This window comes from Eufriesea mexicana, unplaced genomic scaffold (genome assembly GCF_001483705.2).
Source record: "Eufriesea mexicana isolate 0111107269 unplaced genomic scaffold, ASM148370v2 scaffold1809, whole genome shotgun sequence".
In the NCBI taxonomy this organism is placed as follows: Eukaryota; Metazoa; Arthropoda; class Insecta; order Hymenoptera; family Apidae; genus Eufriesea; species Eufriesea mexicana.
In genome coordinates this window covers 526,684-541,148 of record NW_016909914.1, presented here as the reverse complement: position 1 = coordinate 541,148, position 14,465 = coordinate 526,684, and the positions used below count along the sequence as shown (strand labels likewise).

Below are 14,465 nucleotides of genomic sequence, written 5' to 3'. Positions count from 1 at the left end.
TTTGTTTATTATATAATATATTATACATTATACTGTTAATCACTAATATAGTATTGCACCAATTATGTAATGGTTATTTTATTATATTTTATATTATTACTAATATTACTAGCTACATTGTTACTATATCTATATATAATATTATTTTTTTAATTAATTATACTCATCTAACCAAAGACTATAACGAATTATTAATCATCGAATTTGTAAAGTTTTACACCATTGGAGAGTAGTCAAAAATATTCGATATGCATTTTCTTTTATGTCATCGTCATTATATGTATAAATATAATTTATTAATATATAAATATTAATAATATATAATAAATAATAGTACATATTTTTAAATATTCAAGATATATTATATTTCTACAAAAATATTATAATATTTTCAATCGTTATCACTCTATTAATTACTCTATTAATTACTATATTATTTACTATACCATCTGACATACTAATATTATATTACTCTGTTGGGAATATTGCAAACGTTTGAGTTATTTACCAGTCAAAATCAACACCACGTAAATTATGAGTAATGCAGATATTCGATATTTCTCTTCAAAATTTCACTTTTATTATTTCTCAAACTAACAAGGAACGTGCTATAAGAAATTAATTACAACCTTTATATTTGCTTCAGAACAGTATCCTAACCACTAACAGAAAAAACACCGGAAGAAATAAGTTATAATGAAACAATAGTGTCCACGACATTATTGCTGTCAGCAATGGATGATGTAAAATATGAGAAAATAACGATTTCTACTCTGTTTACGTCAACTACATAAAAGTTCCCAAGGGCAATTACTGATGAAAATATTGAAACTGTGAATGATCATCATCATCGTGAAAAAAATTTGTCAAGCATTAAGAATGATGAGAATATCCCCGATATTTGCAATGGCCACTGTGATTCTGTATTGACGTCCAACAATAAATTTCTTGTTTTTAAGTAATGGTAATAACTTAACAGTTATAATAATATTATAAATAATTATAAAAATGTGATGAGATAAAATCAGATATTAACCTTCTCTCGTTCTACGTCGATTTAACCTTGACGTAATATGAAACATGTTATAATTTAGTTTGACAGAAATATGTCAATGTAAATAGGTTATTTATCAGGAAAATATGGAAATAACGTAAAACTTTGAGAAACGTTGCAAAGTAAATATAATTTAGTATATATTTTATTACTTATAGTATGTCTGGAGTTTTAAAACTCGTGAAAATGTTGAAGATAGTTATGCAATAGAAATATCCAATGAAACTTCAGCAATTATTTCGTGATTTGCCGGATAATATTACACGGAATAAGGTTGGGTAAAGGAATGAAATTGACGGCAGTATTATACTTTTTATTGATGTGGCAAGTTTGTTGATCTAATCATTTTTAATTAGAAATCTAAATGAATGGAATGACAAAATTACTTGAAATGTCTTCAGTTTTTATACGTATGTTTTAATTATTATAATTATATTTGTAACTATATTTATATTTAAAGAATTAAACATCAAATATTTTTAATTTGAATGACACTTTGTACTTATAGACTTTGTCATTTTTAACTAGAAATCCATTTTATTCGTTACTTTATGAATTAATTTGTCAATGCAAAACATTATGACGTAAACTCTCTTAAACTCAAATAACTAAAATATTTAACCTCAATCTAATCAAGAAAACAGAAAAATACATTTTAGAAATAAATAATCTAACTAAAAAAACATTAAGAAATATATTCTTTAATCATATATACATACATATATACATATATACACGTTACATTTATCTATTTGCAGATAATTTTTATAAATTTTAGCAAAGATATTTAATAAATGATGTTTAATTTTTATACCAATTCTATGTCTTGTTTCTATTTGAAGCATTGTAGCAACACATTATACAAAATAATTATATTTGTATGAATAATTATTCTAATAGCTAATTTATTTACTCTGATATTGCATGAATGCATAAATGATTTTCAACAATTTGTATTTTAAAAACCAAAATGAGTACAGTTCTTTGGTATAGAATATTAAAAATTTTATCACCAGGGATCAGTATATTGATGCCGTGTAATTCCATTTCATATTGATGCTCCTATGACTTGGACAGATGGTACAATGTATTTTTTTAAAGATACATTATTTTGGAAGTTTGTTAATACACTTATTAAAACTAAAGATCATTATTCATTATTAATATAAAAATTTTGGTTTTTTCTTATCAATGACTTACTACATAAAATTTTATGATATAACACTATGCTTACTTTTATTAAATAAATAAACGGTATATAAATATTTCTATTTTTATTTATTTTCCCTTGAATGTATACATAAGAATATGATGGTAGATGGAAAAACTACGTTTATAAAAATCACTATAGGTACAACAATATAGATTCATATCAATTAGTAACGCTCCGAAGGAAGCAAAATTTTCATACAACGCGATGCGTCGAACATTGCTTTATAATTTCATATCGAGGATATTTTAACATTTTACTTGTGTTTAATAAAAAATATTTTCTATTTCGGGGAGCTTTACTTAAAAAATTAAATCCGGAGCAAGTAGTCGGTACAGTAAGTATGAGTAACGTTTATCGTTAATCATACTTAAAAATATTCACAAATATCAGCAATGCAACAAGTCTAGTATTACACATTTTTAACTACAACAACTCTGCGGCTTAGGGTCAAGTCCAGAACGTTTAGTTACTGATACACGTGTAAACTCTTCTGCCACTGTTGGATGAATTCCAACTGTTTCTTTTAATTTTGGGAATGTCAAATTACATCTAAAAAAAATAGACATAATAAAGAAAACAACATTGATGAAATAAGTAATAATTAGTATCCTTAAAAAAAGAAAAAATGAATTAGATACATACTTCATAGCAGCAGCAAAACCTTGAATCACTTCACCGGCATTAGGACCAATGAAATGCATACCAAGCACTCTTTGATCACCATTTCTAAAAGCAACAACTTTCAAATAGCAATTAGAAACATCCTTTTGTGGTACGAAAAATTCCGTTGGTTTGTAATATGCATGATAAATTTCTATTTTTTCTTCTCCGTGAATAGCAATTGCTGCTTCTTCGCTGAGACCAACACAACCATATTCTAGAGGACTAAATACTGTTGTCGCTACATTAATGTAATCCATTTGTTCTGTTGAGTTTCCAAATAACCTTCTTGCTAATAATCGACCCGCGAGTATAGCAACAGGAGTTAATTCTGGTTTTTTCTATAATACATAATGAAAATTATGCATATTTACTTATTTTACTTTTATTTCACATATCATTTTCTGCTTTAATGACAAATATATATCTAATATTAATGTGATATCATAAAAAATTAATTATAAAAAAAATCTTTTCCTTTAAAATGAATATAAAAAATTTTAAACTTACATGAAGCACATCACCAACAGCATATACATTTGGAACATTCGTTTGTTCATCTATTGCGTCTATTTTTGCTGTATCAGGAATAAGTTTGAGACCGATATTCTCTGGTTTCAGTTCTTCTGTAAGCGGTTTGCGACCAATAGCGAAAAGAACAGTGTCAAAAATATCTTGATGTGTTGTCCCATCCTAAAGCAGAGATATTTATCATCATATAAATATAACACACACGTTAATTATTTTTATTTCAAATTAGAAAACATACTTTATCAACCCAATGTACAAGCAGCCGCTCATCACTTTGTTTTTCAATTCTCGATGGCTTTGCTTCATAAATAAAGTGAACACCACGCCTTGTCATTTCCTCAGCAACAGTATTTGCCATTTGCTGATCAAATCCTCGTAATACAATTGAGCGTACCATTATTGTTGCATCATAACCTAAACCATTTAAGAACCCAGCACATTCTAAACCAATATCTATCCATTTATTAAGGAAAAAGGAACAATAAAATGTTTTAAAAAACAAATTTATAAATTTAAAAATATATAACACTCACTAAAGTAATCTTAAATTGATGTTTATAATATTTTAAAAATACATAAAGAATTGAGAAATATTTAATTTAAATTTAACAATTAACAAAATATGTAATATAAGAAATTACATTTATCAAGGGTAATTTATTTATTCGCTGCAAATTTATGTAAATATAACTAAAATCTTCTTGTTAAACTCAATTCCTTTTTTTAAAAGTAGAACAATTTATACAAAATGGATTAGAGCTTATTTCGTATCATATTTAAAAAGTCTCCTGTTTGTTGCAAAAACAATTTGAAAAAAATATCCATTATTTCTCATATAAATTATGTATAAATCACGTAAATCCGTAATCATGATATTCATAATTATTAAACCAAAATTTCATGTTATAGAAATTAGTATTCCAAATTCTTTTAAATTTATTTTAAACATTTAAAAGAACGTTTATTGTGTGTTACTTTAATTTGATTATGAAAATACTTTTTAAATCTCGAACGAGTTATAATTAACTATATGTATTTAATTATATTTCTGAATAATAAAACTAAAACTTTTATCACTTATAAAACTTAAAACATTAAACATTTTATACGATAAATCTTTGTTGCCAAAAATTTGATAAAAATTATCTATTTCATTGTGTATGTACATAAGTTGAATATGACTAAAGTATTATTTAATTTTTTATCCATTTTTTTTTTTTAAATTCATAGAATATTGTTTGAAATTACATAAAAATGAAAAATTAAAGCATTATTACTGAATAATTTCTATAAGAAAAGGATACATCCAGCACCAACAACAAGAGTCTTTCCTGGAGCTTTTTCTAAACTAAAAATATCATCACTGGTTATACCATATTTCAAAGCACCAGGAATATCAGGATATCTTGGTCTACCACCTACTGCAATTAAAATATTCTTTGCTGTATACAGTTTTTCTTCTCCATTCTTCATTTTTCCACATATTGTATGTGCATCTTTAAAATAACCAAGTGCGTTGATGTATTCGATTTTTCTATAATAATAAAAAAAATGAGTAAACAAATAAAAGCAAATTGTATTTAAAAACTAGAAACAGAGTAATGCTAACTTTGTTCTAAGTTCTACACGTGTAACCCAATTTACAGATTTTACATGATTTTGTACTGATGTTCTTAATGCTACCCAATCAATTTTAATAGCTTCTGGATCTGGTATTTGCCAACCATAAGCTGCTGCTTCCTAAAAATAAAATTCCAATATTCAAAGTTTTGTTAACACGTTCCGTGCCAAGCCATTTTTGCCCGATATGATCTCCAGGCCATTTGTCGTTTTGGTCAAAAATTGATATATTATCACGCAATATGTCATTACACCATCAATTCATAAGTAATTAGCTTGTTTAGAGTAGTTATCACACTGTGTACCATTTATGGTACACATGGTGCAGCGATCAGTTCGACTGTAAAAGTCAGTCAGTTGGAAAATTTTCGATTAGTAAAAAGAAGTTGAAGAGTAGTGACGTTTTGCAGCGATTACCCGAATAAGCCATTTTTATGCATCCCTTGTTTTAATAAAGTTAACCATTACGTGTAATTAATAACTATTGTATATATAACAATTAAACAAATTTGTGTGCTTTGTTCTATACTACATTTTGTATAATTCCTCATTCCTTTAGTGGAAATATATTTTACAGAATTAAATTTGTCATAAACATATGTTTTCAGCGCATTAAATAAATATTTCTGAGTGTACCACCGGTGGTACACGTGGCCTGAAGATCAAGTTTAACGTGTACCACCAGTGGTACATGTGGCATGGAACGTGTTAAACTACAAAAAGTTATTAATCTATTAATGAAAGACATACGTGAATTGCTTCCCCTAATAATGCAGCTTGGTGCATCAACTTCTTTGGTATACAACCAACATTTACACAAGTACCACCTAAGCCCCAAGTGGTACCTCGAGGAGTTGGTGTAACAAAATCGAGAACTGCAACTTTTGCACCTAAATTTACTGCTTCTTTGGCTGCTGCTAAACCTCCTGATCCACCACCAATAACAAGTAGGTCGTACATAAATTTCTGATCAGCTGCAACAAACATATATACAAAAATAAATAAAATTCCTTAAATTTAAGCTCTCTATGTCAAAACAATGATAATGGAAATAGAGTTATGTAAACCTTTTTCTATCATATAACTAAAAATATAATTTTTATAAGACAATAATTACAAATACAACTATCTTTTGGTATATCAATAAACAAAACTTTTAAATAAATCATTAAATAATATTATTTCACTTCGACTATTTTTAACCTAACCAATATAGTGACCGGTTGTCAAACATTCAAGTATGATGATATTTATGTAACATCAACAAAGTTAGGCCGAATTCACAATTATAAGTTATAGAATCCTGTCACTCACTACACATGCAAGCCATCGCAGTTCTTCCATAAGGATAAGTGTTACATCTGGACCATGGCAATTCAATCAATTTGGAGTAAGCGAAGCGGAATGTCATAAACTTCGCGAGCAGCGTTAACGTCGCCATGATTATTGTCAGCCGACCACGGCCACGTGACGTCACCCTAATGACACTCGTATTTCACGATATACGATAAGATTGTTCACGGAGCACAACGTGTTAAAAAATCACACCAGGAGTATTCAGAAAGAAAAACGCGACATAAAATGAAGTCGATCTTGATCACTGGTTGCAACCGCGGGCTTGGCTTAGGTCTAGTGAAACAGCTGGTGAAACTATCGCAACCACCAGAGAATATCTTTGCAACTTGCCGAGATGCGAAGAAAGCAACGGTAAGATTGATCATAGAATGAATGATTGTTCGTATTATGCAATAACCGGATTCAATCTATATATTTCACTTACCAATTGGTGGCATTTCTTGTTTTTTTAATGTTTTAAGTTTCTTGTTACAAAGGAATGTAATAAGTAATATATTTTTTCTGTGGAGAATGTTAACGGTGCTGCACAATACTCAATCGGAACGATTTCTTACGTCCAAAAGACAAGAGCGAACTGACGCCTACTTGGTTCGTTTACCGCCATCTGTTATATGGTTGCTAGAGGCGCATGAGTTTTAAGTCTGATTTATAGTGATTCACGCAACGCGCATTGCTCAATTACGCAAGAAAAGGCTCACATGCAAGTCACTGTAGGTTTCACTATAGAGCGAACTTTAGAAACCGGTTTTTCAGGAAGATATTAATCTAAGTCCGGGAAAATGCAAACAATTATCGATATACATGAAAACTTACACAAATTGCCTAAGGTTCTTTTTTAGGGATACCTAACAAATAAGTGATTTTACAAATTATTCATATATTATTTTCCGTATTCGATTAACTCTTATTTTCAAGGATAGTGATTGTTCTGGAATAATTCTTACATTTTTTCGATTAATCGGAAATTAATAAAAGGTCAATAGCTTAAAATATTTTTTCTAATATTCGAATAATCTTGAAAACTCTATATTTCTTTCAGGAATTAACTGAATTGGCTAAGAAGTCAAAGAATATTCACATTATCGAAATAGGTATGTAATCAAGTTTATAATCGTTTTGTAATTTCAAACAGATTTTCTTTATTACTGATAATTTATACAAAAATTGTATAGTAAATAAAGAGTTTTATGAAATTTTTCTGGATTAATCTAAAAGTTAGATAACGATGGTTTAATATATATCTTACATATAAAGAAATGTTTCGATACAATTTTTAATAACGGGTATAATAACATATTACATATTTAATCTTTGTTTGCATATTATTACTTATGTTTTTTGCTTCTAAAAATAATAATATAATAATAATATTCAACAATAATATCGATATTGAATAATAATATATAAATTTCTACAAATATCTTTTTATGTACATATTTTTTATTTTAAACTTACTTAGAAATCTGAAACATTGAAAGGAAAATATTTGTACAATATTATTAATTTTAGGAAGTATATAATATGTTTATATTAATGAACATATTTATACCTCCAGTGAGTCAACCAAAATCGTACACCATATATAAGAAAATGTTTCATTACGTACAAAAGTTTTTCATTCATTCCGTACATCATCTTCAAACTTTTTTACAACAGTTAATCGCTCTTTTACCGTAGTTTGCTTCATCTTTATTATTTTTCTTTTTTTAATTTCGATTTCTAATTCGATGGCGAGAGTTTACTAGTTGCTAATGAGCTAAAGAATATAACCTTTCATATGTTTCATGATTTTTCTTTGTTATCTTTTTTAATTCTTAGGGAAGTTCACCTATTTTTACATTATTATATAATAATTGGATTATATACCCACCGAGTTCGTTTATCCAAATTATTCCTAAATTTTTTTAGGAGACCAAATATTTTCTAATATGTATTCTACGATTTTTCGCTGTGACTCACTGTACATTTTATCGTTTTCTTTTCTAATCTATATCTAATTATTAGCAAGTATAAAGAGATTATACGGTCAAGTTCAATTGATTTGGTAACATAGTACACGTGTTTCTCTATTTCGTAAAACGATCTTTAAGAATTAATATCTTAAAAAATTGAGAAATTCGTTATTTTTTAATATCAATTGCTGTTAGTTTAATCTATTAAATATGAAAGATTATTTTATTCTCACAGAACAATACAAACGGACTATTTTTTGACTCAGAATCGATTAGAATACAAAATTTTAGTTAAATGTAAAAAATAATATATTTTAAATATTCTTTAAATATTATTTTAAATTGTTTTTTTTCTATATAAAACCTTCATAATTGATAAATAAAAGAATATCCGACGTTATCATTCTTGTTAGGAAAATATGCTATCGGTAAACTCAGACGAGTAATCTACCCTCGATTTTTCAATAGATAATATTGTGAAATCTTGAATTTATTGAAAGTATTTCATGTATTATTTGTCATATAAAATCTTCAAATAATAATAAGACATAAATAAAGTTTTCGTAATGTTCACTTATGCGAGTATAAAGTGTGATCTTTGTTTTATTAATTTAGCATATAATTATATGCAACGTCTTTAACAAAATATTTTGTTGAAAATTCAATTAAAAGCGTCAACAAAAATTTTAAAAGCGATACAAGTAAAGTTTAAGGAAAATGATTCTAAAAAAAAAATTAATATATGTTTGTATATATTAAAAAATTAGACAATTATATATTTATTAATAAATAATTATAAAAAAAATTAAAATAGTACTTAGGAAAAGAAAAAGCACAAGATGTTCTGTTCATCTACAAAATCATACTTATTATTTTACATATATACTACATGATATATTAGAAAAAATTGTAATATAATATTGTGAGAACTTGTATATCTTTTATCACCGGTATTACTTCATCTTTAGAAATTACATAAAAGGCAATCTTTATTTAATAAATATATCTTTAGCCATGACTAATTTTCAACTATCATGACTGATATTTGTATAAGTATAAAAATAAATGTAAAATTTACACTTAATTAAACTTTAAGTATGTCTAAATTACTTAATATTCTATCACGGATATAATTTATCTTGTTCGATATGTTTTGACATGTTAATTATATTTTTCGTTTTTTTATTTATCAATTTATAAGTATTAAAAAAAGTGAAAAGGAGAAAATAATCAAAATAAATTAAATTTGAGATATTTATAAATTATTTTAATTTCATTTCACTTTGTTTTATTTTATTTCTAAATCATTTATAGAATCATTAACGATGTAAATATCGTAAATCATAACAATCTCAATATATAATGATAATTGCAAATTATAATAATTGTAACATATAATCTAAACGTGGAATTTATCTCGTGAAAGTGTCATTATGATTCGTTATAATCTAAAATTATGAATATTGCGAAAAATTTCAAAAGTTTACGTCTAATAAATGAAAAATGAATTTGTAATTCATTTTGTCCTTGATAACGTTTCGCATATTTACATTTGTCGTTAAATCTTTTCAAATTAGTTATTATTAACATTAAATATTATATATTTAGTATTCCTTCTCAGCTATTTTGTTCTTTTTACAGTAAAAAAGAAAAGTAAAATTAAATATTCACATGTCTAATGCGACAGCGAAAAATATTACATTTTGCAATGTTGCAATGTGCAGTGAGACATCAAATTATTTATGCAGGTAAAGATAACGAGAAGTAAAAAATAACATTTTTTGCATTTTTTAAATAAACAATTAAAACCAGACGAAGTAATCTTCAATACAAATATTATAACGCGAAAGTTATTTTCAGAGAAGCATCTCTGATCGTTATCAAAAAATAATCAGACAGATAAAACGAAACTGTTGAAGATAATAATACGAAGCTTGTACAAGTATCCGTAACTTATAATATTTCTTTTTTTATAAAGAAGTACTGTAGTATTTCTGGAATATCTAACAAATTAATAATAAATTATAGAAAAATTTGTGAACCTACCCATAGACTCGATTTCTTCCGTTGCAAGATCATCCAAAGATTCAGTATCTTTTTTAACATCTTCTGTTTCTTTATCACTATAATCCGAATCCATAGTTTGCGGTTTTTCACGACAACTAAGGCACCACAATTTCTTCTTCTTCACGTTGCGAGACTTCATGTTAAAATGTGCAGATTAGGAAACAATTCGCGTTGAAAATTTGAGAGACGAAAATTTACACTGTTTGCAGAGCAAGAATTTGATTGCTTCTGTTTTCTGCCGTTGTAAACGATGGAATTTCATTAGAACTCTACTGGTCGATACGGACTTACGATATCTGATAATAAGAACTATAAATTTTGTTTGCCCTAACAGTCGAAATATGAACTATTATAAATTTGCAATATTAAACAAATTATATAAGCAAGAAATTTTCATTCTAAACAAATTTTTGTCGGAAGAAAAAATAATAGTATTTGGATGGATGAGATAAGAGAATCTTGGATACGGAGGAAAAAGAAATAAAGTTGTACTCCACAAAAGCCTGGGTTATTTAAAAATTTGAAAAGTATAAAATACCATTGCATATTAAAGTTAAAGTAAAAGTAAAAAATTCGTGCATCTTTATTTAACGAAATGAAAATCATAAATGAAGAAATATGTGTTACAAATGTTGTTTTGTATAACAAAATTTTTAGTAAACCACAATAAAATTTTCTATATTATGTCTAACATCTTCTATGTAGTAATATTTTGAAAATAAAGAATTATGATGCGAATGAAATATTATTTTACGCTACACGGTCTTAATAAAATCTTATAAATATAAAAAAGTTACAGAAAAAAAGAATTATATGATTTAGTAATGTTTACTACATTTAATTAATACTAATGAGATTTAAAAAATTGACGAATTATATTTAAATTATAATATTTAATAATTTTCAATAAACGCGAACTATGATAATAAATAATTTCTATATAAAAACTGTAATAAAAATTGAATGCAAGAGTAGCGAACGTACCGTACGGAGCTGACCTACGAAAAATACAAATCTATTGACTAGAACAGTTACTATAGTGTAAAAATGAAACATTGTGTTGTCAAGGAGATATATAGTCATATACGAAGTCGTTAGATTTAATATATAGATCCTAGATTTTAGCGGATAAATTTTGAAAGTTTACAGAGATAGTAAAGTAAGAAAAAATAGTCTTCGAAATGTAAAGCTACCAATTTTCAAAGTGTATTACTTGAAAATTAAAACAAAATCAATAATTATAAGTTTTCAAAGTAAAAGAAAAAAATGTGCCTTTATTAAGTTCTTAATACAATGCATAATATATGCATAACTTATATTTCCTTTGAATTTTTGACATTTTTAATTTTGTTAATTTGTTTATTCCTTAGTACAGCGCATTAGAAACAAACGTTTCCTTTAATGCAATCAAAGAAACTTGAATATCTTGCTTTGCAAGTAAAACATTTGCAATATTCCTTAAATTACATTAGCAACACTATGATCACTCGAAAGTGATGTTATAAAAAATGTACGTTCATTTTATTTTATATTTCGATTATCTTTATATATTTTCGAAATTTCTTTATTACATAAATGGATCACTGTATAAATTATATCAAATTCACTAATTTGAATGTGTATTATTTATGAATTAAAACTTTTTTATATGCTTATAATTAATAAAATACTTATAAAATTATGTTCCTATATGTCGAAACAAATAAATTTATTGATAATACTTTAAACTATTTCAATTATCATCACTATTCTGCGTATCTACACATTTCTTATTATTTCATAATATCAACAAAAGATCATTATCCTTAAAATTTTTTAAATATTAATTAATTTATATCATTAATGCCTATTCATCTACATATTCTATTTTCATTTAAAAAGAACATTAAAAATTATCATTCATCCTTTTTTTTATTTAAAGATTTGGTCAATACGAAAGATTATGACAAAATAATACAAATTGTAAGTGAAAAAGTAGGCAATGCAGGATTAAACATCCTCTTCAATAATGCAGGAATCAGTACGAAATTTACGAGGCTTGGTCTCGTGAAGGAAGAACAGCTTACAGAAACATTTTTTGTGAATACAGTAGTTCCAATCTTGTTAACAAAAGTAAGTTCCAAATTTTTAACAATTTATTTATAAATTTATTTACTCTATATTTATACTATGTATTAAATCTTTATTTTATATTCATTTATGTTTCTTCAAATTTTAAATGTCCTAAAACTTAGAGATAAGATATAATGTTAAAAAAATATTTCAGAAATCTAAATGATTTTGCATTATGTATAAGGAGTAACAAATTAGTATATAATTTTTATACAAAAATATTTATCACTTTCCAGAATTATAACAAAGATTGTTTTTATTTTAATACTTATTTTAAAAACCAATTGCATTACAATTAAAATTATTAAAATATGAACTATACTACTTTTTCTTTGTTTCATTTAAGTATTATTTTTATAGTATTTATAGTATTTATGCTTTCTTAATTTTTATAAATCATAACTAAAAATAATTATATTTATAACTTTTTAGGCACTTTTACCACTTTTGAAAGCAGCATCTAATAACTTTGTAGATAAATCAAAAATGAATATTAACAGAGCTGCAATTATTAATATGTCTTCAAGTCTTGGAAGTATTACTGACAATACTATGGGTGGATTTTATCCTTATAGATGTAGTAAGGTAATATTTTCTATATTTGATTCAATATATAGCTTGTTATATAAGTAATTGCAACTCATTATTTAGTAATTTTATTTAGTAAATCTTATAATTAAAAACCTTTCTTAACTTAGTATCATAATATATTAAATTCACAAAAACTAAAAATGAAAATATTGAAAATTCAGGAATTTCTTAAAGTTATATATTTATATCTTCCTATTTATTTATGACAATATTGTCTTCTCTTTAATATATAAATGGTAAAAATATTATTCGTATTATTCCTAGAAAAATATTGAAATATGTACAATGTAATTTATATCGTGCTTTTTGTATTATTTCATATATTTCTCATTTTTTAACTTTGTAACTTCATGTAATTAAATATTATATCAAAATTGTTTTGTCCTATTTTAAAATTCTATTATAAAGCTTAATTTAACATTAGGACAGACATAATACAATAAAGATTTATTATAATAAATATGTTTAATATTACTTATCTAATCTTTAGGCAGCACTTAATGCAGCTACAAAGTCAATGAGCGTTGATTTAAAGGAGGATGGGATCCTTGTCACTTGTTTACATCCTGGTTGGGTACAGACAGATATGGGAGGGAGCAATGCACCCATGAATGTTGATACCAGTGTCACTAACATCTTGAATACATTAAATTCATTAACCGAAAACCATACCGGTTGTTTTATTCAACATGATGGGAAATTTTTACCTTGGTAAATACAAATGTTATGTTAATTTTACAATTTTTATAATCATTTATATTCGATACAATTTTTAAAATATACTTTAATATTTATTAGCACATACATTAATCTGTTTCTTTAGTTTTATGTCAAAAAATTAATCAAATAAATACTATTCTTTTTTTCTTTTCATAAAAATTACATAACTCATGTAAAGTTATACCAAATTATATTAAAGAAATAATATAAAATATTTAAAAAATATCATACATTTGAAGTTTTAAAAGCAATAAATATAATAATTTATATTAGAATTTCATGCTAATTCAAATTCTAACTCTTTTGGTATAACTTCAATTAAAATTATATGTTATAATGAATATTTATAAACATTTCTTTTAATTCATAATTTTTATAATGCAATAATTTATTGTCGTTAACTACAGTGGATTAAAGGTATCAAAAACGACATGGAGTTTTGTTTTATATTTAGATATTTTTCTGTACATGTTTCATAACATACAGAGATTATTAAAATTATAAACGAGAATCCATATATACAGATATCGTACAAAAATTATAACAACTAATTATATAATAAAATGTTCTCTTTTTTGCTTCTTTTTGA

General features: G+C 25.5%; 2 protein-coding genes across 3 annotated transcripts; one reads left to right on the top strand and one right to left on the bottom strand.

Annotated features, from left to right (window-relative positions):
* Positions 1-2,557: 2,557 nt before the first annotated feature.
* Positions 2,558-7,056, bottom strand: LOC108549005 (thioredoxin reductase 1, mitochondrial-like). 2 transcript variants are annotated; one of them, XM_017902202.1, is made up of 8 exons: positions 6,859-7,056; positions 5,829-6,052; positions 5,068-5,198; positions 4,763-4,992; positions 3,697-3,911; positions 3,438-3,620; positions 2,910-3,268; positions 2,558-2,816 (listed from the first exon to the last, which is right to left on the bottom strand). In XM_017902202.1, the coding sequence occupies exons 1-8, from the start codon at positions 6,869-6,871 to the stop codon at positions 2,687-2,689; spliced, it is 1,485 nt and encodes a 494-aa protein (XP_017757691.1). In that variant the 5' UTR covers positions 6,872-7,056; the 3' UTR covers positions 2,558-2,686. The 2 variants fall into 2 exon arrangements, with proteins under 2 accessions (XP_017757691.1, XP_017757689.1); XM_017902200.1 differs by lacking the exon at positions 6,859-7,056 and adding an exon at positions 6,393-6,613.
* sni (SDR family oxidoreductase sniffer) lies at positions 6,637-13,884 on the top strand. Its single transcript, XM_017902203.1, has 5 exons — positions 6,637-6,785; positions 7,474-7,525; positions 12,375-12,565; positions 12,998-13,150; positions 13,647-13,884. The coding sequence occupies exons 1-5, from the start codon at positions 6,660-6,662 to the stop codon at positions 13,869-13,871; spliced, it is 747 nt and encodes a 248-aa protein (XP_017757692.1). The 5' UTR covers positions 6,637-6,659; the 3' UTR covers positions 13,872-13,884.
* The last annotated feature ends 581 nt before the right edge of the window (positions 13,885-14,465 follow it).